This window comes from Stegostoma tigrinum, chromosome 18 (assembly GCF_030684315.1).
Source record: "Stegostoma tigrinum isolate sSteTig4 chromosome 18, sSteTig4.hap1, whole genome shotgun sequence".
NCBI lineage: Eukaryota > Metazoa > Chordata > Chondrichthyes > Orectolobiformes > Stegostomatidae > Stegostoma > Stegostoma tigrinum.
Window position 1 is genome coordinate 28,838,369 of NC_081371.1, and position 24,809 is coordinate 28,863,177.

A 24,809-nucleotide genomic window follows, 5' to 3' on the forward strand; every position below is an offset into this window, starting at 1 on the left:
GCTCCAGGGAAGTACTGAACAATGAAAGGTACTCTATCAGAAGTATCCCATATCTGTCTTCCGAGGAGGTCATTACGGTTTCTTACTGTGGCCCGTTGGGACTGGTAAACAATGAGTCGAGCATCATATCCCATTCTTAGAGGGCACCCTCGCACACATCTCTGATAAAATCTTTAGTTATCTAGGGGCGGTGACGTGAAAGAAATTCTGGGATTTGCATTTTAATCATTCAAAACCTGCACCTCCTTTCCAACAGATTAAAGATTTGACAGAAAGGAGTCAGCCAGCCATTTTAGGTTTATTCAATAAATTTGCATCAGTTGAACGATCTTTTATGTATAAATTCTGCGTCTTGATGCCTCTCTAGTGTTTCACTGAAATTCACCGAAAACTAGTGTTTTCAAATAAACTTGTTGGACTACAACCTGGTTTTGTGTGATTCATGACCTGATTGGATCTTGAGTGAATGGAATTCCTTCAGGGTCCAATAGAGGGCAGAGTTGATATATGCAGTCAGTACACCCTACACCTGCAATCTGAGCAAAGCCCTCATTTGCTCCTTTTGCAGCTGCTCTCAAAAAGATGAAAACATAGTTTTATCTCCATGAAGAGGGTGTCAGTGATATTTCTTCATAATAGTAGACAGCAAACTGCAAGATGTTGCAAACACACCCAATCTGGAAGGAGCTAAATGCAGAGAGGTTTATCACAAAGGTGACTTTCACAGTCAGTAGCAATGTGATCCTTGGTGGTGGTTTTGGCTGCAGCCAGCCGTAAATTTCAGTGAAAACATCTTTATGAAATAGAGTCCTTTCACACATGTTCCTTACGAAGGTTCTTTGAAAATTTTTTCCTAAACATCTGGAATGGACAAGCCCTTTTGATGACAACTCTTCACCCCTCCTCCCGCTTCCAATACAGCGACCTGTCCTGATTTACATGGTCCTGTTCATTCTCCAATTTGGGCATTATTCCAAGCTGAAGGGCTACTAGTCCACCATGTCTGGGAACAGCTGATTTGTACAGAAGCCTCAAAGCCAGCAAAAAGTCATTCAGTATCTCCCTCACCACTCCCTGTGAATTTTGCAATTTTAATTAGCTAAAAGAAAGCAGAAAACAGTTGCAAAGTCATAGTAACAACCAGAAGAAAATAACTAACAACAATTGTTGTTAGATGGTGATTCCTTTAAATTGTGCTGCTCAGGTTATTCGCCTGTTGAATGCATGTTTCATTGTGTAAGGTTCAGAAACAGCATTAGCCAGTATGTTGAGCTCAAAGTACGGACATCAAATCATAACTGTGTACTGAATGGCTCTGCATACTTTGGTGGCCATTCTGTTCTTGCACTAATGCCCTTACACAATGGCATTCCGTGCTATTCACCCCAAAAGTTTACTTTTCAATCTACATAATATCCATATTATTACTGTAATATTGTAATATAAAGTGATGCCAGATACACAATCACATTAGGTGGAGTAGAACTGTCCACAAACTTGTTATTTATCTTTACTTCTTATATAATACCAACAGAAAGACAAATATCAGGAAAACAGATAAATTTCAGGACTAAAGCTCGGACCCAAATACTAATCTCATTTCTCCTTACTAGTGGATTAAAATTTTCCGACTTTATTCTTTGCTTTTTGTAAAATGATAACCATTTCATGTTTTGGTACAAATCACTTCAGCAGTGAATGGTAACATTGAAGCCTTAGCAGACATTTATATACAATCAATTCAATACACGTCCACGCACAGCATACTGGGGAAAATGTAAATTATTCCACATTACTAATTATGGCATTGGACTTGTCGCACATTCAAATATCAATGTAGCAACCAAATAAATGTGCTTCAATTTCTAATTTTCTTCCAGTATACATTCAAAATCACTTTTGAGAAAAATTAAAATTAATATTAATCAGGACACTTGTAATTAAACAAAAAAATAAGCCAGCAACACCATCCATATTTTAGAAACAGGGAAATATGAAGACCCAATGGAGAGTTTTGTTGAACTTTTTGTCTGAAGTCTTTCTGCCAAAGTTAAGCTGGGGTCCATTCAGCTATTAGACAACCTGGTATGTCAAATGCTTGTAATTATACTCACGTACAAGAAAAAAAATGCCTTTGGTTTCTTTGTTTCTTTTTATGCTACTATACAGAACTGAACTGCTTTAGTGACTATGTATGCATATAAAGATATTTTAATGAATAAAGTACATGTTTGAAAAAAAAGTGCCATTGTGGTGTGGAAAAATCCGTGCTGGATACTGGAGTTATTTTCCACTTTGGTTTTCTAGTATTCATATTCATATATGCCAAGAGAGGGGTGTACTGAGGCTCCTTCCACATCAAGTGAACAATGTTTCCTAAATGCTGTCTTAAAGGTTACATCCTACTACAGCAGTATGATTTTTTTTCAAACTATACATCGCCATGATTTGCCTGAATGAGGTTAATTAAATAATGACTTCCAGGATATTTCTGCTGCTAAATTTCTTCAATTTGAACCTAATTCCTGAATGTGTCCAGGCAAAGATCTACCCTTCTTTTTCTAATAATGCCAACAAGTTACTAATTTTCTCCTGAAATAACACACAAATTAAAGAAAAAAAACTTGCTGGTACAGAGTGATATTCATAGCTTCAGGACAGCCCACTGCACTTTCAAAACAATAAATTATTTTTGAAGAGTAGTTAGACATCACCGCCCCATGTCATACCTCAGTGGGATAGTGCACTGCAAGTCAAGACCTGGATTCATCACAAAAAGCTTTTATAAAAATACACAAAATTCCCCAATGTACTGTAACTGTCTTTTACTCCCAGGCTAACAGAAACTTAACAAGGATTACTATTTATTACAGATAAATAGATTTTAGATGTAAGAAAAAACACACACTCTGTCTCTCTCTCACACACACACACACACACACACACACACACACACACACACACACACACACACACACACAGAAACCTTACCACACGATGTTTGCAAAACAACTTGTCCACTTGGTGATATTCTGGAGCTCATAGGCATCCCTTGCACCTGTGCCATCTTGAAAGGACCATTCTGCACCCAGACAAGGACTGTGAGCCCTGAGTTGTCCTGCACAGTTCTTGACATTTGCCATGAACACAGATGATGGGGGAAATCAGCACCATGCTTTGCAGTCAGGGTTCTGAGAGCCCAGCTTTATCAGCGTAGTGCCAACCCAGGACCACTAGGAGCAGTAGTGGAGGCCACAACATCAGACCGTGCCAATCAGCGTCAAGATTGCCACCCAGGTTACAGCTGTTCCAGCCATCTAGAAGAACGTCCAGCACTTTAAGAAGCAGGTCAGTGTCCTTCTCCACTTTGCCAACATATGTTCCACCAACCTCTTTCTGACTCCTTATACTCAGTCTGTCTCTGTTACTGTCTCCGCCTCTTTCCAAGAGTCATGCTCTATCAATCTCACTATTGCCTACCATATCTTCCCCACGTGCTCTCACCCACTTTAACCTCTGACTGCATGTCCTCCTGACTCACTCGGCTCACCTCCCCTCCTGCATCAACAGTGGTGGCTGTGGTGCCCACTTTCATTTCCTCTAATACCTGCCTCTCTCTCATTCCTGAAGGCAAATAGTCCACACAAACCAGAAAGAGTCAAGTTAGGTGGTGGGCTGCCTGACATTAGGCTTCTCACTCCTAATGAGCCGAGGATCCTGATTCTGATAGCCCCAAGTAGGGACTGGGCTGATATTGAAGGCTTACTGTGCGAGGATCCTCTAAGTGGAGGCTATTCCCCTTAACTGACTAATCCCAATAAGCTTCATGTTTGCACAAAATGGCTCAGCAAGCCAGCAGTAATGTGAGCCTGGTACCTTTGGCTGAAGGAACAAAGCACAAAAGGGCAAGGTAAACCAATTCAAAGCAGGGACTCAGAGTGTAAACTCAGAGTGAGTGAGTACAATGAGAGCAGACAAAGAACGTGGAGATGCAGCCTGGTCCAGTCCATGAGCTGGGTGTATGTGCCTTTCGAATCTTGCCATGCCATGTGTGAATGCTTCAAAGATAATGTGAAATTACTTTGATGTCAAGATGAATTGCAGCATACTTCTCACACAATTCTGCCAAATGTCTCATATGTCGGTCTGGCTCCTCTAAGATTCCACCCACTTTACGCCTATCAGACAGCAAAACACAGCTGCAAGAGTCGATTAATTCAATCAGCAATCAGGCTAAGCGACTGGGACTCAGTTTAGCCACCAAGAAAACAAAAACAAATGATGACTAAAAAGAAGCAACAAAAAATGTTTGTTGATATTGTGCAGGACTTTATCTATTTGGATGGCTTGCTTCTTGTCCAAGAAGCCATAGACAAAGACTTCAGTAGAAGAATAAGTAAACTATCGTTACTTTTCAATCACTGAATGTTGAAAAGTTTTTCATGAAAACAAGCTGAGCTTCCATACGCAAATGTGTTGTCCAATTTTTTTATCCATTTATGGTACGTTGGCATCACTGGTTGGCTAGCATTTATTACCTGTCGCTAATTACCCAGAGGGAATTTAAGAGTCAATCACATTGCTGTGGATCTGGAGTCACCTGTAGGCCAAACCACATAAGGATGTAAGTTTCTTTCCCCAAGGGAAAGGATATTAATTAACATTAATGACTTTTCTGACAATTGACAATGGTTTCATGTTCACAATTAGACTTTTAATTCTATATTTTTATTGAATTTAAATTCCACCATGTACCATGGGATTCAAGCTCAGGTCACCAGAACATCACTTGGTTTTCTGGGTGAATTGTCTAGTATAACACCACTAAGCCATCAGTTTCCTTCTAAACATCTGAAAGACAGTCAAGAAAAGAAATTGCATGCTTTTCATACCAGAAATCTTCAAAACCTGCTAGTCATCCACTGTTGGGACTTTATACCAAACAGTGGAGCAAAGAAAATGCTCAGAGCAGCCCAGAGGTTCATCAATCAGCTTCAAGAGACAGCTAAGCTGACACATCCATGTCATTGCAGCCTATCTATACAGTTAAGCTGTGGGCTTCTGACAGATGTAGAAGGGGGTGGCCCAAATGAAATTGTGCCAGATTGTCAGTGGAGATTTTCAGCCAGTCAGCAATGTGAGAACATCGCTATGGATAGAAAAGGATGGAGTGCTTCACCTGCTTCATGCATCTCTAGACGTGGGAAGTACGTCAAAGTTACTAATATTATCCAGCCAAACATGACAGGCAGGTTGTGTACAGAAAGATCCCACAAACTGCAATGAATCAAATAATCAGTTTTGGTGGCACTGATTGAGAAAGAATTCCTATTTTTCTATTTGTGTGTTCTCCTTTGTGAATGTATTGTTCATTTATTACTTCAAAATGTCTTTCTTCAGCTACAAAACTTAACAATAGCTTGACTTCAACTGTCTTTTCTTCAACCATCAGAATCAGGAAATGAAAGGAAAACAGGATTTTATTTCTCCTGCCTTTGCCATCATCAATTACTTCTTAGGACCTGAATTTCTGACCACTCTTTCCTCAATACTAAATATGAAATCGTATGATCAAATTTGCAGGTACATAAAGAATCAGAGCACAATATTATTTAAGTCCTGTGATCCAATTTTATTTGTATGTTTATGTTGGAAAGCATCTGCATTCGGTTGTCAAAGGTTAACTGTTTTAAGAGACCTTTAACTTCAAAACTGTCGCCAGCTAACTTAGTACAGAGATTATCAAAAGACAGCAGTTTAGATTGGCAAAAATGACATGGATTTAAAATCTGTCTGAACTTACTGTAATACATCTGTCACCACAGGGAGTGGTGATTCTTCACCCATCAAATCCATTTCGTCAGTAAAGCTGTTGGTCCGTGAAATATCATTTGGGTTATCTTCAGTAGCATGTTTTCTCACTTTCAAAATAAAAGGCACCAGAGGGAAAAAAAATTAAAAATCAATCAAGATAAATACTTACATTCAATATAAGTAAGTTACAGAACCTATTTAAGAAAAGTGGTAAGGAAAAGCCAGGGAACTATTGACCGGTCAGCTTGACATCAGTGGCAGGTAAATTATCGGTGTGGATTCTGAAGGACAGGATTTACATGCATTTGGAATGGCAACGACTGATTAGGGATAGTCAACATGGTTTTATGCGTGGGAAATCAGGTCTCACTAACTTTATTGAGTTTTTTTGAAGAAGTGACAAGGAAGACTGATGAAAGCGGAGCAGTAGATGTTGTCTAAATGGACTTTAGCAGGGCATTTGACACGGTTCCGCATGGTAGGCTGGTTGGCAAGGTGAGATCACATGGATCCAGAGGGAGCTGGTCAATTGGATTCAAACTTGGCTTCAAGGAAGAAGACAGGTAGTGGTGGTGGAGGGCTGCTTTTTGGACTGGAGGCCTGTGATCAGCCAGATTCCATGCTGGGTCCCTTGTTTTTTGTCATTTATATAAACGATTTGAATGTGAATTTAGGAGGTATGGTTCTAAGTTTGAAAATGGCACTAAAATTGGTGGTGTAGTGGACAGGGAAAATGGCTATGTCAATGAGGCCTTGACCCGATGGGCCAATGGGCTGAGGAGTGGCAGATGAAGTTTAATTTAGATAAATGTGAGGTGCTGCATTTTGGTAAGGCAAATCAGGGTAAGATTTACACAGTTAACAGTAGGGCCCTGGGGAGTGGATGAACAAAGCAACCTAGCGGTGAAGGTGCATAGTTCCTTGAAAATAAAGTTGCAGGTAGACTGACTGGTGAACATAGTGTTTGGTATGCTTGCCTTCACTACTAAGTGCACTGGGTATAGGGATTGAGACATCATGTTGCAGATGTACAGGATATTGGTAAGGTCACTTTTAGAATACTGCGTTCAATTCTGGACTTCCTGCTATTGAAAATATGTTGTCAAACTTGGTAGGATGCAGAAAAGATTTACAAGGATGTAGCCAGGATTAGAGGGTTTGAGCAATGGAGAAAGGCTGAATGGGCTGGGGCTTCTTTTCCCTAGGACATCAGAAATTGAATCCAAAACTAGACGGCAAAGGTTTAAAGTGAGAGGGGAAAGGTTTTAAAGGGACCTGAGGGGTAACTTTTTCCACACAGAGGGTGGTGCATGTATGGAACGAGCTGCCAAAGGAAATGGTGGAGGTGGGTATAGTTACGACATTTAAAGGGCATCTGGGCGAGTACATGAATTGGAAGGGTTCAGAGGAATATGAGCCAAATATTGCCAAATGCGGCTAGATCAGTTTAGGATATCTGGTCGGCTTGGGTCAAGTTCGACTGAAGTGTCTGTTTCTGTGCTGTATAATTTTACAACTCTAAAGCCAGTCAGAGGACAACAGCAAGGACAATTTTTTTTCTCAAGGTTGTGCATTGCATTGTGGCCCGTGCATTGGTTCATCAAAGATGCCCCATGTTCAATATAAATGCATGCAGATTACAAACTGAAGGAATAGTCTAACAATGGTGGTTGAAGGGAACCAAGTTTTAAAAATAATTAACAATATTATAAATAAAAAACGTTATCATGAGATATTAAACTGCAATTGAAAACAATTTCTTCATTTGGAAACAGATCATAAGAAAGTAAACAGGTTATGGAATACAACACATATTTAAAGTTCTATGAGTGATATTACTGCTCTGGAATTATACACAAAACAGAAATTATTATACATTGTAGGAGTCTAATCAAAAATAAAACTGTTTGAACTATACATTTATGTTCACCTCTTGAACAAAATACTATTCTAGTCAACAAAAAATGGTCTTTTGAGAATTATCTTGTACCTGGTGATGAGGGATAGCTTGAGGTACAGATCGTTAAGGAAGACCAGGAAAGCTGTCGACCTGCATGCAAAAAGTCAAAGAAAGGCAGAAACCACGAGCAAGGTGTAAAACAAAATAACTAATCTCAATCAAAAAGGGAAGACAAATATGCAGCTGTTAGGAGTGAGACAATTTGTCTAATATGGGCCAGGTAAGACATTACAGCTTGTAAGAGCCAAGGTTGACAAGAGCTTCATCATTGGCAAGTTATTTAAAGTGCTAGAATAAGATGAAAGGATATGACTCAAGTCAATTTGAAGTTATTGGAAAGAAGACATTAATAATTTGATAATCAAGAATATAAAGATTACTTCAAGAGTTAATACAATTTGTGAATCAAATTTTGTAAAGTCTGCATTACAAAAATTGCGTTTAGTAAGTTCTTGGATCTTTGTACATAATAAATCATTTACCAGCACATATTAATCAAGGAACAGACAATGACTGCTTATTATACATGCTTAAGTGAATCGCTTGGTTTGGGAGTTGCACAATGGAAACAAATGCTTAGACTGTCATTGACAAAGCTCATTCTGCATTCAAAGCAGACAGGAAGCGAGACAGATGAGTGTGTGATAACACTGACATTCATTAACAAGTATTACCCCCAAAATAATGCTGCATTTATCTCAAGCCGCTGATTTCAGAAATGAATTATTAATGGAGCATGAAGAAGCCAAACAGATTAGTGAACAATTATATACTGTAACAACAGTAGGCACCAATGATAATATGCAAATGCATAATTGAAATAATGAGAAAGCACTAAAATCAACCATCTGTTTAATTTTCCACACTCCATAAGAGAATTAAATGGAGAAGGAATAAGCATTGATGAGAACTGATGGGGAAAATTATATATGGAGAACAGAGTCGAGACAAAAGCAAAATTAATTCCTCAACAATCACAGTTCAGACTACAGGATTTGAATAGTGATTACTTTAAAGCAGACTTACCAGATTGTCTAAACATCCTTGTAAGACCTGACAAAGCAGAAAAAAGGCAAGCGTGTGAGATTATTTCTGAGCGTCAGTCTCACTATGAACCAGCTGATTCAGTCCTTCTGCTAACAAATATCTACGGCTGAAAGGTTTCAAGAACAATTGAAAAAAACTTCACTGAAAAATACCTCATGCAATGAGTACAAGTCAGCTCAAACAAAAAAAATCATTCATCAAACTTGTCAAAAGTCTTGAGCTAATGCTAAATAGATGAGTGCACATTCTAATTTTACAAAACAACTGGGGTAAACAGAGAAGATAACATTTTTGACAACTGGTCTATCTTGCTGTTCAAGGTCATAAAATAACAATTTTAATCCTACCTGACTATCAGAAATTGTGCGACAGGGAAGTTAAGGTCACCCAAGAACTGAACCTACTATCATCTTTTTTAACCAGCTGTTCTGATCAGATAGGAAGAATAGCTCCTAGCAAGTGGGGAGACCCTTCCTTAAACACATACACTGGCCTCTAATGATAGCATCTGACTGATGTTTTATCCTGAGGCTTATGAGAAGAAACTGTTATGACTTTCTGACCAGGTAAAGCTAGTGGGCAGGAGAGTTAGGATGTAAAAGGACACAAGAAGATTTTTTAAACTTATCTGTGCTTTCCTTGTAGCAGCAGAAGGAGATCCTCCCAGTAACTTACATGAACACAAGAGACCTTTTGATTGGTTCACACCAGAGGTACAGGTCACCAAACATATCCACTGCCCAAATGGTCCTAGGTCAGTTAGCACCTGAGGGCATATAGATGGGGTCTGGATGATAAAATTGCCCAAGCCTCACATTGGCAGAATTAAGGAGAGTTCACTGTTTCCTCAATTTTCCACTTACAATTCTCACCTCAAGTTAAAATCAAGGCTCGTGGCTGTCAGGATAAAATAACAGCTCATGTTTTACCTATTGGCTAACCGTGAAATTGACTAAGCGAACTAAAATAAAGTTACAAAGTTGAAGCAGGCAAGAAGGGTGGAGTACATAATCTGGGGTAACTCTCCAGTGTAGTATTATCATTTTCTTAATTAAGGACTTGTTTAGGTGGTTCAAGAGAATGTAAAGGATCTTTTTCAATTTGTCAAAGAAAAAGCAGGCATCCCTAACTATTAAAAGAGTCACATTTTAATCTCCTCTTCATTTTTGTTTCTAATCAACACAACAAATTTGGATGTTCTCATCACTGCACTCATCAACTAAAAAAAATTATTCAATTATATTCTTGAATTCTCTATCAGGTCACTTCTTTACTCTCCCAGCTCTGTTGAAAAAGTCGCACATAATAACCTTGCTGCATGAGCATTCTAGGTCACAACCCTGCATAAGATGTTGCTCATGATGAAGAATGCTGCCACCATCCTTGTTAAGTGTAGAAAACCACAGGGCCTGGTTGGGTCAGTGTGGCAGAAGAAACCTACTTGTTGATCTAAACTGAACAGACTCTTGTATTTAACAGGATATAACTTTTCACGTTAGCAACTGATTCCAGGTTACATTGATATAAAAATATTGTCACAGATTTTGAGGAGGACCAGATTTTCGATCTCACTCCTTCAAAATCCTGAGCCAATCTGCCACAAATTCATATGGCATCATCATTGTGGGTGGCAAGTGAACACTCCTCAGTATTAATCCTTTCAGAGCCATATAACAAATCTAACTGTAACCTTATGTGACTGGTATTATTCTGAACAATCTATGCTGAAGCTTTTCCACTGTTTTCTAGGACCTTTCTATAATAGAGTACCCAAAGAAAACTATTTACAATAGGAATGATTCCCTCTACTCCACAACCACCAGGAGTAATTCTTGATACAGTCAATTCAGCTGTTAATGAGAAGCAACCCCAAACAGCTTTCCTGTATATAATTGAACCTGATAAAATAACAATGCTAATCAGAAGAATACATAGAAGGACTACATGTGAGTTCACCTAGTTAAGACATAAAAGGAAGAATATCATTTATTTCAGAAACATATCCATCTTCTCTGTCTCAAGTTGAGGAAACTAAAGATCATCCACGAGAGAGGAAAGTTTATAAAGTAATATCAAAGTGTCTGCAAAGGACATTTAGGGAACAGTAATTATTGTTGTGTAAGGAAGATCGTAGAAAACATACAATGGACAACCCAGAGTAAGAATTAATTAGGGTAACCAACTTCAACGGGGCAAGAACAGAACTCAGCTGCATAGTCTGAAGACAAAGGCTACATAGAAAAATTAGTTGAATAATGGGCTACCTTCAAAGTAGAGATGGTTCAGATACAGTCAACACATGATCCCTTAAACCAGGAAAGAAAAGTAAACAAATTTAGAGCTCTCTGGATAAAAAAAGGCGATAGAAATTAAGATAGAAGTAGGAGTATGCTTATGACAGGTTTCAGTTAGAAGTTACAAGTCTGAACCAAGCTGATTACAAAATGTTCAAAAGACAACTGAAAAACAAATAAGAGAAGCAAAAAGGAATTATTTTTTTAAAAAACTGGTAGTTAAAATAAAGGGGAAGTCCCAAAATCTTCCACATCACAAATAGTAAAGGTTAATTTCCTGTCTCAAGTATCTGTAATCTTAAATCTGTTACAGGCATAATCGTTTTCTCCATCTCCTCTGTACTTAACAGTGGTTACTTCTATTAATTGAATGATTTATATGAAAGCTATTGTAGGAAGTTTATTTTGTAGATGTAGCTGGTTTTGTTGGTTAGTATTGGAAATTGTAAAATCACTTCAATTATAATAAATATTGAGTTTTCTTTAGCAAATTGTTTTAAATCATTATAATAATTTTAAATATGGGATAATGAGGATGAATTTTTAATAAACATTTTCATTGAGGAGCCTTGCTGTTTTAATAAAGGCTCTCTTATGTCTGTCTGTCTAGCTTCCTATTTTTCTTTACAGAAATTTCCTCTAAAATCTGTTAAAATTGGAAACTTCTAAATGTTTCAGAATCATCCTCTTTTTTAATGCTGAACAAAATAATTCAATGTTTGAAAATTGTTGAAATGCTTTAGAATTTTTCACTAATTAGTTAAATTACACTGCTAGTTTTAATGACTTTCTTAACAAATTTCTTTCAAAGTTTTTTTGTGTCTTTTACTGATAATTTTAAATGATGATACAAATGCTTATTTACTGAATACAGAAAGTTAAGTTTTCTTGTAACTTCTCAGCCTAGAATTTGTTTCTTAAATGTAAGAATTCTTCCCCATTCTCTAAGGGACTTAAATTTATTTTGGCCATCTGATATCAACTGCTTTTTCTCAGGTGTATGTTTCAAATTTTTCCTCCTGCATCTCTGGTAAACCTGCATGATATTCATAAGCTTTTTCAACATTGTTCACTATTTCTAGTTGTTTTAAGCTTCTGGAGACATGTCTAATACTATTATCAGTTATTCAGTCTTTTTCAATTGCTGGCTGCAGCATTTGCACAAACTGGTCATGTTGATTTTACAGAAGCTGACAGACTCTGGGTGTTTTGAGCTGCTCAATATTGAAAGATCCAATCAGCTTCTGTTGGAATATTTTCCTTCTCTTCCTCGGACGGCTGTGGCTTTTGTAGAGCTGGAGGTCGCTTTGGGCTGCACAATCTGGCCAAAACCCACACTGCTGTTCACCATGCTAAATGTTATGGTGTGTCCACGAGAACCATGTGGTATACTCTGGGTAGAACTACTGCCACCAATTCTTCTCATTGGTATAAGTTTAAGTTATTGATACCAAGGAGAGAAGAATGGCCATATTAAATCTTCAGCAGAAAAGTGGCTCAGCCTTGATAAACAGATCAGATTGATTACATTGTAATTAATAACTAATAACATCTGAGAAACACAGTAGTGCCCTGATAGACAAGTCTATTCTAGAGAGTAAGTACACATTAATGATACTGAAACATTCTGGTACACAAATTCTCACCAGAGCATTTAAGAACTTTGACTTCATTAGAGAGACAATTGATGGGGTTGAATCTAAGGATCACCGTACCTCAGATGAGAGAAGAGGTTGAGATGGAGAGTCCTTCATAGTAACCTTAGCCAGTGCAGAAATTGAACCTATGCTGTTGGCATAGAACACAACACAGAATATAGTGTGACAGCTACAAACAAGGTGCAGAGAAAGATCACCTCTAATATAGGAGAGGTCCACAAATAATTCTGATTACAGCAGAGAAGAAGCTGTTCTTGAATCTGTTGAAACATGTTTTCCAACTTGTGAATTTTCTGCCCAATGGAAGAGGGTGGAATAGAGTATGACCAGGGTGGGAGGGTTCTTTGATTATGCTGGCTGCTTCCCAAGGCAGCGGAGAGTCAGGGTCAATGGAAGGAAAGCTAGTTTTTGTGATGGACAGGACTGTGTTCCAACTCTCTGTAGTAGTTTGCGGTTTCAAGTCCCCTCCCCAGCATACTCCTGACAAATGTCCAAGCTGTTGAAAACAAGCTTGGTGAACTTAAAGCTAGACTTTTCAAAGGGAATTGAGAGACTGCTGTGTGCCCTGTTTTATAGGGATATTGCTTACTCTTGCTTCACATGACTGTGCCTTATAACCTGCAGGTTTCTCAATCCACCATATGGACTGCACGGCATCCTTAGGCAAGGCAAGAGCAGAAGGGTCTGCCTCCTGATCAATTTGGTGCTCTGATATGAAGAACTTGGTGAGTTACTACACCCCAGATCTAGAATATTTCATGGTGAAGTACTGTCCATACTACCTGCTGCAGACATTTTCTTCTGATATTCCAATGGCAACTTACAGCCCACCCTATGTAGAAGTGAAGACCGCACTTGATGAAATAATACATTGCTACAAATATCCTTGACACAGAATATCCTGAGGCTTTGTCCATCATAGTCAGTAGCTTCAACCAGGCCAACCACAAGAGCGTGTTACCAAGATATTGTCTCCTGTCGCTCTAGACGCAAAAGCACCCTGGACCATTGCTACACAATCAAAGATGTCTACCCCTCCAGCCCCCACTCACACTTTGGTATATCAGACTATAAGGATGTGCTCATTCTCCCGGCCTGCAAGCAGAAACTGAAGCTTGAGGATCCAGTACAAAAAGTCATACAGTCTGGCCTGAGGTAACAGGTAAGCTCCTACATGACAGGTCCATATTCAAGAACTCAGCTGCCAACCTAAATGAACATGTCATAGCCTTCAGCAGTAAGTCTTTAGAGATAGTTAATCCAAAATAGTTAAATCGGAGTGGTCCCCAACTGGAACCCATGGATGAACCAGAAGATCCACTCCACTGAAGTCCAGGCCTGAGGCATTCATGTTGGGTGACAATGACTAGTACAGGAAATCTAGCTAACCTTTGCAAAACTATCAGGGACACCAGCAGACAATACCAGACTAAGCTAGAGTCCCAGGCTAACTACATGAACATACACTGAACATGGCAAAGCATACACAACATAACAGGCTACAAAGCTAAGTACAGTAGATTCATGGGCTTATCCCTCCCTGATCAGCTCAAAGCATTCTATGCTTGTTTTGAACAGAAGGTCAATGAAATGTCATCACCTGCCCCAAAAATCTCAGGTGCACCTATACCTACAGTCACCACCGCAGACATCTGATCGGCCTGCTTAAGGCTGAAACCACGAATGGGACTGCCCTAGATGGAATCCCTGTCCATGCGCTCAGATCCTACATGGAACAGCTGGTGGAAGTATTTGCTGTTAGCTTTAACCCCTCCTTATCACAAAGTGAGGTTCCCACCTGCTTCAAGATCACTATCATCCCTGCGCCAAAGGAAAATCAGGCAACACACCTTGATAACTACAGCCTGGTGGCTCTGACATCCACCATTATGAAGTGCTTTGAAAGGTTAGTAACGGCACACATCAACCCTAGCCTCTCAGAATGCCTTCAGCCACGACAATTTCCCTACTATCACAATACGTCCACGGCAGATGCCATCTCCCTGACCTTACACTCATTCTTGGAACATCTGGATAATAAGGACAGTTATGTCAGACTTCTATTTATTGACTTCAGCTCTGCCTTCAACCATAATTCTAATCAAATTCATCTCCAAACTCCAAGACCTAAGACTCTGCTCCCCTCTCTGTAACTGGATTCTCAAACTGCTGACCTGAAGTCCACAACCAGAAAGTATAGGTGACAACAACTCCTCCAAAGTAATCCTCAACACTGATGCCCTGCAAGGTTGTGTACTCAACCCCTTACTTTACCCTTTGTACACTCATGACCATGTGGCCAAATCCGCTAATTCCATTTACAAATTTGCTGATGACTCCACCATGTTGGGTCAGATGTCAAACAATGTCAAGACATAAAGTACAGGAAAGGGATAGAAAGTTTTGTGGCATAGTTTAAAGACAACAATTGCTCCCTCAATGTTGGCAGAATGAAGAAGCTGGTGATTAACTGCAGGAAGCAGAGCTGAAGACATTCTTCTGTCTGTATCAATGGTGCTGAGGTGTCGATGATTGAGAGCTTCAAGTTATCAGGAGTAAATATCACTGACAATCTGTCCTGGTCCATCCATGTTGCTGCTACAGTCAAGAAACACACCAATGCCTCTACTTCCTCAGAAGGCTAAGGAAATTTGGCATGTCCACACATCTTGGTATGGCAACTGTGCTGACCAAAATTAATTTTTGTTAATAGTTTCAAGGTCACTATTAGAGAGCAAAACCTTTCTCTTTCCATATTTTAATACTTGAATTCCAGTTCAATCAATGCCACAGTGGAATGTGAACTCATGCTCCCAGAGCATTAGGCCTCTGGATTACAAGCTCACTTGTGATTTACCATTACACCATTATCTCCCCTGAACATTGATGATAGTATCTCTGATCTTCTTCAAAATATTTAAGATATGGAGGGCTATCTAGAACCATGTAGCATAGTTTCAGAATAAGGATTCTCCTTTTAAGATGGAGATGTCAGGAGGAATTTCTTCTCTCAGGGGGTTGTGAAACCTTGGAATTCTACATCCCAGAGAGCTGTGCAGGCCGGATAATTTAATACAGTCAAAGTGAAGGGAGACAATAGGGGCATAAAGAGTTATGGGAAATAGGCATGGAAGTGGAGTTTATGCTAAGGCCAGATCAGCCAGAACAAAAACTGGAGTTGCTGGAAAAGCTCAGCATGTCTGGCAGCAACTGTGAGGAAAAAATCAGAGTTAACGTTTCGGGTCCAGTGATCCTTCCTCAGAACTGATGGTCGCTGCCATCAGTAGCTTTCCCAGCTACCATTAGTTCAGAGGAAGGGTTACCGGACCCGAAACACTAACTCTGACTTTTTTCTTCACAGATGCTGCCAGACCCACTGAGCTTCTCCAGCATCTTTGTTTTTGATCCTGATTACAGCATCTGCAATTCTTTCAGTTTTATCAGTTCAGTCATGATCTTACTGATTGGAAGAGCAGCTCTGGGGACAATATAGAGTAGATCTGCACCTACTTATATTCTTACGAAATGAGTGTATAATGGGAGAATGGCACCCCAAAAATCATAATGAAATTGCACAGAAAAGGGACAAATCAGCAATCCTGAGGTCGTCCAGTGACTGCGGTCTGCGAAAGCATATTTTTACCTGAAGATTGATGTGACAAACAGAATCAAAGATGAAGAAGTAACTGCCATTTCCTCCTGTTATTTCACAACTCAATTTCACCCTAGTTGCTCTCAACTTAGTCTCCACATCAGCGCTGCCAGTGCAGAAGCACAAAATGCTATTAGCATCCTCACAATCAACTGTATTGAAAATGCTCTTGTGGCACAGTAGTAGTGTCGCTACCAGTGAGCCAGGAGCTCTAGGTTCAAGTCCCATTTCCTCCAGAGGTGTTCATATTTTCTAATCAGTTCAGAGATGTTATTACACAACTCTGGAGCAGGTGGGACTTGAACCCAGGCCTCCTGTTCCATGGAGGACCACTGTGCCACAAGAGCTCATCTCCAGTGGTCTGTAATAACATCTTTGAACATCCTCACCTGCACTGAAATGCCCTCCATTCTCTTCAGCCTTTCAACAGTCCCTAATGACACAACAATCTCAGGTGCATTGTCTAATTGGCCTGTAGTTGTACTAGGATCCCAACTGTGACAGGATCAAGTTCATATGGTCCAAATATTCATAAAAATCTTGAGCTGGGAGAATGCAGCCCCATGTACAAGTCAGTAGTCAATTTAAATAATAATTTATTCCTGGAGTGACCTGCAGTGGAGAACACAGAGAATTAGTTGATGGTTTACACAATCCCTTTTCCTCAGAATGATAGGGATATTATTCCCATACTCCCCTTTGGCAACACCAGACTAGCAACATCCTCACAGGAACGTTGAGAAACTCTAATCTTACCATCTGTGCAGACTTGATCTGGTCATCCTGGGAAAGTTCTGCAGCTTTCTCCACAAAAGGAGTCAGGGTTTGAATGTCTGCAACTTTGTCACAAATCTTTGAGTGTTTCCAATAATTGTGAGTGGCTTTCCCTTGCAGACAGACAGACAGAATGATCGAGCTTCATTTCAATGGGTGTATGATGACTTAATGAGAATACATGGCTAAAAAAGCTCCTGTACTTCCCAGTTTGTAACTGGTGCAACCTTTGCAGAAAAACATACTCAGGCCATCTGCTCCAACTAAGGCTGCACTTAAACTCATGTATGACATCCCTCTGCACTTAAACAGTTGACCCCCCTATGTGCACACTTACAGTGACAGTGACAATGCGGTTTCATTTACCCTTGTGGAGTATAGTAGACCATTCCTTTTGTGATCTGGAGGCAAGTCCACAGGAGCCAGTCTTTGTCTGCTCCGAGATTTCACTCTGGGAGCTGACGTTAGTTTTTTTGTGGTGGTGAAATACCTAAAAGGTTCCAAATGCAGCTGTTGTGTCAAAGCTGCCACTCACAATCACTGACGCTGTTAGCTTGCAGGGAATGCCCATCTGGGTGCCATTTAAAGGTGTTACCAAGATCTTTGACCTTATGAGGGAATTGCTGGTGCCTTGACCACCTGCCTGCCCCTACCACAAGATTTACCACACAGCTCAAGCACACATAGCTAATTCAGTATCAACAGTGTGGAGCTGGAAGAACACAGCAGGTTAGACAGCATCAGAGGAGCAGCAGAGTTGACATTTCAGGTCAGGAAATGTTGACTCTCCTGCTCCTCTGATGCTGCCTGACTTGCTGTGTTCCTCCAGCTCCACACTATGTTAACTCTGACTCCAGTGTCTGCAGTTCTTGCTATCATTGATGTATAGCTAATTGCTAGCCAGTGCGGGATCAAATGCCCAGGATGAAAGTGTCACTCACTTCCTGTTCCTTTGTTGACAACCTCATTGCTACCAGAAGATTACACCATATAGATTTACATTCCAAAGTCTTTGCAACGTTTTTACTCTTCATTTGCTTTACAAAAAAGTTCGTGAGCGGAGTCCCAAAAGCAACCTCCGTAGTGTGCAAAGATATAATTGCAAAACAGGGGCACTTCTTAAAGGATCCAATCAAGATAAGCACACCGTGTCTTGTTAGTGGTCATTTAAAACACGAATACACTGGCTCTGGGGAAGAAAATAATTTCGTGTGTCTTCCATACAGCTACTGATCTGTATAGTTAGCTCTCAAACCCTCTGTGCAAGTCACAAATCATTTGAGATACAAAATGGGCAGGGCCTTCAGGGTGTTTCAGATGCTAATTTTATTTAAGGATAGTGGGAACTGCCGATGCTGGAGAATCTGAGATAACAACGCATAGAGCTGGATGAACACAGCAGGCCAAGCAGCATCAGAGGAGCAGGAAAGCTGACGTTTCAGGTCTGGACCCTTATTCAGAAGACCTGAAATGTCAGCTTTCCTGCTCCTCTGATGCAGCTTGGCTTGCTCTGCTCATCCAGCTCTACACCTTGTTATTTCTAATTTTATTTAAGTTGTTTTCATGAACAAAGTGGATATTGGGTGTCAAAACTGATCAGCAAATTGATTGTACACATTATTTTCATGGTGGGTGAACATCATTGGCAGGGTCAACATTTGTTGTCCATCCTTAAATGCCCTTCAGAAGGTGGTTGCAAACCACTTTCTTGAAACATTGTAGTCCATCTGCTATGTACATACTTATTGATATGAGGAACAGAGGTTGTAGGAAGGAATGGGTTTGGAGCATATAGCTTCGACAGAAACTTGCAGGTGATGGTGCTTCTATTCATCTGCTGTCCTCTTCCTCTGAGATGACAGAGGTCACAGTTTTGGGAGGTACTGTGGAAGAAATTTTTGTGAATTGTTGCAGTGCACCTTATAATTGATACACATTACTGCTACCATGTTCCAGTAGTAGATAGAATGAATATTTAAGATGGTTGATAGGTTGCCAATCAAGAGGGCTGCTTTGCGCTGGACTGTGTTGAGCTCATTTAGCGTTCTTGAAGCCACACTCATCCGGGCAAGTAAAAAATTCTATCACACTCCTGATTAGAGTCTCGCAGATAAAGAGAGTGCTTTGGGGAGTAAGGAGATAAGTTACTCACTGCAGAATTCCTGCAGTATAATCTGTTAGTTTAGCCACCCTACTTATACAACTAGTAAGTTAAGTTTCTGGAAAATGGTAACTCCTAGGATGTTGATTGAGAGGGATTCTGCAACGGTAATGTTATTGATTGTCAAGGAGGATTGTTAGATTTTCTCTTACTGGAAATGATAATTGTTTGGTACTTATACTACATGAATGCTATTTGCTACTTATCAGTCTAAGACTGAAAGTAGTTCAGTTCTTGTTGCTGGTGGGTATGGACTGCTCCAGCATCTGTGGAGCTGCAAATGGTGCTGAACAAATCAGTAAACATTGCAATTTCTGGCCTTACGATGGAAAAGAGATCATTGGTGAAGCATCAATGGATGGTTGGGCCTAGGACAGTACTCTGAGGGACTTCTGTAGTAATAGCCTGGGAATAAGATGATAGGTCACCAGCAAACACCACCACCTTCCTTGGTATAATGCTCAATACAATGCTAATCAGTGGAGAGATTTCCCTCCAACTGCCCTCAATTTTGCGAGGTCTCCAAAATGACACACCTAATCTCATTACATAGGGTTTGAAGGCCAGAAGTCTGGAATATGTTGAGCATCTCCTATACCTTGGCACCCAACTCTTCAAAAGGCCATGACTGACAAGAAAATCCAATAAAACTTCAACAAGTCGACAACAATTCCAATGCACAATGCAGTTGTTGTCACCACACTCCTGTACTGCAGTGAAGTCTGGACTGCACCTTCAGTAACTCCTAAAAGCACCAGGGAAATTCAAACAGCAAAGCCCCCACCACACTCTCTGGATTCAACAGAGGACCAGCAAACAAAAAATAATGCCCTTTTTGAAGCTAGCACCACAAATACTCAGACAAAAATCTTGCAAAATCAACTTTGACAGACAGGAGCGGAAGACTCGAGAATGGAGAACCAACAACTCACGGGCCAGTTCCCACTTTTCCAACTCTGAAATGGCCAAGCAACAAAAGCAGAATTTGCTGGAAAAATTCAGCAGGTCTGGCAGCACCTGTGAAGGAAAATCAGTTAACATTTTGGGTGCAGAGACCCTTCCTCAGAACTCCTCAGGATCCAAAACGTTAACTCCGATTTTTCTTCAAAGGTGCTGCCAGACCCACTGAGCTTCACCAGAAACTTCTGCTTTTGTTCCTGATTTATGGTTCCTAGAGTCTTTTTTGGTTCTTAAATGGACAATTTCCTTGGGGGAGGGGGGAGGTGCAGATAAATTAGATGCTTCAAAGACATCCTGATGCTCGCTTTTCATACTGGCAACATTAACATGAATGGGGACAAACTCCTCTCAGCCAATCAATCATTCAGAATGGCAACAATTTGTCTACCAAGCCACATCACACTTTGATTCCAACCCTTAAATGATGAGGCAAAGAAAGAGAGATGAAAAGAACAGGAAGCAAATCCTGCACTTCAGAACATAATAATTCATGGGACATACCGCCCTACATGTCAAATCTGAGCATCAAGAATCGGCCTGTTGAATCACCTGAGGACTGATGGGAAACATTTGAAATTCTTGAGTAGACATGGTCTTCAGTTTCCTTATCAGAAATACCTCAGGAGGCTCAGCTGCCAGATCAGGAGCTAGCAAACATCTGCAACCTGATGGAAGATAAATGCTTCCACTGGAACAAGTGACCATGGCTTATCTGTGGCCATCGATATCTCTATTGCTCTTAATCCTTTTGTCTCTGTACCCTCCAGATGGAGATGTCTGTACTATACCCCAGTCAAAACCCCATAAATAGAAGACAAATGAAAAAGCAACAAATGGCTGTTAATTGTGTCAAGTTTTTCTAAATGAGTTCTAGTCAGGACAAATAGATAGTCAGGTCTCGAGTTGATTTTTCACAAGTTCAGGATGCCATTGACTACCCGTGGCAATCCGGGAACTCAGATCACGAGGAAATAGGTCAAACGTTTTCCATTTCCTGCATGTAGCTGGTGAAAAAACTACAAAAAGGTCTTTATGCAGTTGTGTGCAAGATTACAAAACCATTGAGATTATGGTGTGCTCCAGCTGACTGGACAAATCAGGAGCTACAATGGTTGATGTTTGTGTGTGACGCACTACACAAAATAGATCAGCAGTAGGTTTGGGCATGCAGAGGTACCAATTGCCTTTGGAAGAAATCAGAGGAGGAGGATAGGATTCAAGACTGTGCAACACTTGTAATATACATTGCCATCAGGATGTCAAGGATGGCCTGATTACTCTAGCGTTCACTTGCTTGCACCAGGGGATTCAACTAACAACCACTAGTTCAACCCCCATTCCCTCATCCAACTGTCAATGGCGCAAACATAAAGCAAATAACTAACTACTTTATTCACGCCCTCCTGTCGGTCCAATCAATTTTTGCCTTCTTTTTCATCATGAAATAAATTAAAAGGTCACACGCAAGTAAACCCAGAAAGCCCTGCACTTCAGGGAAAGAACATAAACTCAAAGATGGAATATTTAATAATATGTACATGTACGTGCTCATGCAACTGCAAACCATTAACGTTCCTTTTCTGACAACTGTTACGTGGCGTAACTCCTGTGCCTTCAGTAGGGTGAGGCACACTACTCAGATCCCTGCTCTGATTGTTGAGATACTCTCTGCCTGCATCTTATAGTACTAGAGATGATACAGTCCACCAATAGTGATTGAGACTAACAAAAAAGTGAAGGCACTTTAAGTGTTTCCTCTTTCTAAAATTGGTCCTATGGTCCAGCCACACCTCACTACTTCCACAGTGCTGGACCTTGCTTTAGTGCAGGTAAGTGAGGCACTGCAAGGCTGGAGTTAAAGTATTTGTTAAACTGGCATTGATTTCCCTCTTTAACCTACTGAGCCTAAAATAACTCAGGTCTTAAAGTCCATCCTGAAACTCCATCCTTTCATCCTCAAGGTCACTTGGATCATCACCTTGGAAGGATACGATCCACCTACAAGGTGAAACAATTCCTGTCCCTGATCATAAAGCCCCACTGTTCCACATTCAAGTTCCCACTATGATTGGCAGTATTCCTTCTGCCACTCAATTCCACCAGATGCCCAGACAGGAGCCTTCTGCAACAAGGACCACTCCTTGGACACCTGTGGTTCTCGTTTGCCAGCCATTGCCCCAAACAATGAGACAGGACAGATAATGCTGCAATACCCACCTTCCTAACCCTGAGCAGATTGTGCCCTACCCCTGTCTGCTCAACCTCTATTCTATTTGTCACATTGGTTTCTGCTGAGGAGGGTGAAATCAATATCCTCCCCTTTGTCACTTCGAGGGTAGTAGTATTTTGGAACTTATCCCTGAAAGGTTGTGGCGCTAGAACAATTAATGCTAGATCTCAAGAGATATGAACCCAAGAGAGATCATTGTAGCTTGGGTCCATTTATCAATGATTGAAAGAAATGGTGAATTCAGAGGCTGAATTATTAAATCATGGCCTTGTGTTGCTAAAATAAAGTAGATTACTCATCTGTTCATCTATAATTAGTTCTCTTTATTGGACAATTAAAAAGAAAAAGAATCAAGCTACAGTCAGTTTAAAAATAAGAATTTAGATATTGTATCAGGAAATAAAAATGGAACACTTTAGAAAGCAATCTGAAATAGCTCAGCAGATGTAATTAGCTGTTTTACAGTATTTTTTAGAACATTTTAAACACTTTTCTTTACAATTTCTTATATGAACATGTCAAGCTTTGTACTGGTTTACTATTGTACAATACTGGCGGTGCTATTCTAGGTTTTACTGTAATTAACATTCATAGTGGAAAAACTGCTTGGAAAAGGATGACCCCCATGTCGCGCAGGATAAACAGTGTCGTCCTGAGGACAACCACATGAAACTAATAAAGAATTAACAAATACATATCTGCACTACCCTTAGAATATCCTTACGAAGGTATAAGTTATGACAGAATGCTCATTCTACAAACAGAAAAACTCGAGGATAGATTCAGTATCAGGAAAAACCTGACTTGGAAAAAAAGTTAGTTGTTTTGAAATGTGGTAAAGACTGTGCTGTTTTGATTCCCAAACTCAAAGCCCAATTTAAACTGCAGGGCTATGTCTTGATGCAGTTCGACAGCAACATTTTGACAGGCCTGTGATGAAAATCATTTTGGCTGATTAGGCAAACAGCGCCACAGTGAGGTCTGATTCACAAATGACATCACCAGAGATAAATGTACTTAAGCGATTGTCTAACATAGATCATAGATCATAGAACACTACAGTGCAGTACAGGCCCTTTGGCCCTTGATGATGCGCCGACCTGTAAAATCAAACTGATGCCCATCTAACCTATACTATTGCATTATCATCCATATGTTTATCCAATTACCATTTAAATGCCCTTAAACTTGGCGAGTCTACTGCTATCACAGGCCGGACATTCCACACCCTTACTACTCTCTGAGTAAAGAACCTACCTCTGACATCTGTCTTATATCTATCACCCCTCAGTCTAAAACTATGTCCCCTCGTGCTAACCATCTCCATGCGAGGGAAAAAGGCTCTCACTGTCCACCCTATCTAATTCCCTGATTATCTTGTATGTCTCTATTAGGTCACCTCTTAACCTTCTTCTCTCTAATGCAAACAGCCTCAAGTCCCTTGATGGTGACCACAGTCTGGTTACGTTTACTTTAGCAATGGAAAGGAATAGGTATATACCGCAGGGCTAGAGTTATAGCTGGGGAAAGGGAATTATGAGGTGATGAGGCAAGATTTCGGATGCATAGGATGGAGAAGGATACCACAGAGGTTGGGCACAATTGAAATGTGGAGCTTGTTCAAGGAACAGCTACTGCGTGTTCTTGATCAGCATGTACCTTTCAGGCAGGGAGGAAGTTGTCTAGCAAGGGAACCGTGGTTTACTAAAGAAGTTGAATCTCTTGTCAAGTGGAAGAGGGAGGCTTATGTAAAGGTGAGGCATGAAGGCTCAGTTAGGGCACTTGAGAATTACAAGTTAGCCAGGAAGGGCCTGAAGAAAGAGCTAAGAAGAGACAGCGGGGACATGTGAAGTCTTTGGCAGGTAGGATCAAGGAAAACCCTAAAGCTTTCTATAGGTATTTCAGGAATAAAAGAATTAGGGCCAGTCAAGGACAGCAGTGGGAAGTTGTGCGTGGAGTGCGAAGAGAAAGGAGAGGGGCTAAATAAATATTTTTCATCAGTATTCACACAGGAAAAGGACAATGTTGTCGGAGAATACTGAGATACAGGCTAATAGACGAGACAGCATTCAGGTTCACAAAGAGAAGATGTTAGCAACGCTGGAAGGTGTGAAAATAGATAAGTCCCCTGGGCCGGATGGGATGTATCCTAGGATTCTCTGGGAAGCTAGGGAGGAGATTGCAGAGCCTTTGGCTTTGATCTTCATGTCATAATTATCTTCAGAAATAGTGCTAGAAGACTGGAGAATAGCAAATGTT

The 24,809-nt window shown here is 40.3% G+C and overlaps 1 protein-coding gene across 1 annotated transcript in view; it reads right to left on the reverse strand.

Annotated features, from left to right (window-relative positions):
• kcnq1.2 (potassium voltage-gated channel, KQT-like subfamily, member 1.2) overlaps positions 1 to 24,809 on the reverse strand; it is a 480,582-nt gene that overhangs the window by 336,960 nt on the left and 118,813 nt on the right. Inside the window, exons 12-14 of the mRNA XM_059652242.1 lie at positions 8,801 to 8,827; positions 7,805 to 7,864; positions 5,804 to 5,921 (exon numbers count right to left, since the gene is read on the reverse strand). Coding sequence (XP_059508225.1) covers positions 5,804 to 5,921; positions 7,805 to 7,864; positions 8,801 to 8,827 — 205 coding nt within the window. The remainder of the gene's footprint in view (positions 1 to 5,803; positions 5,922 to 7,804; positions 7,865 to 8,800; positions 8,828 to 24,809) is intronic.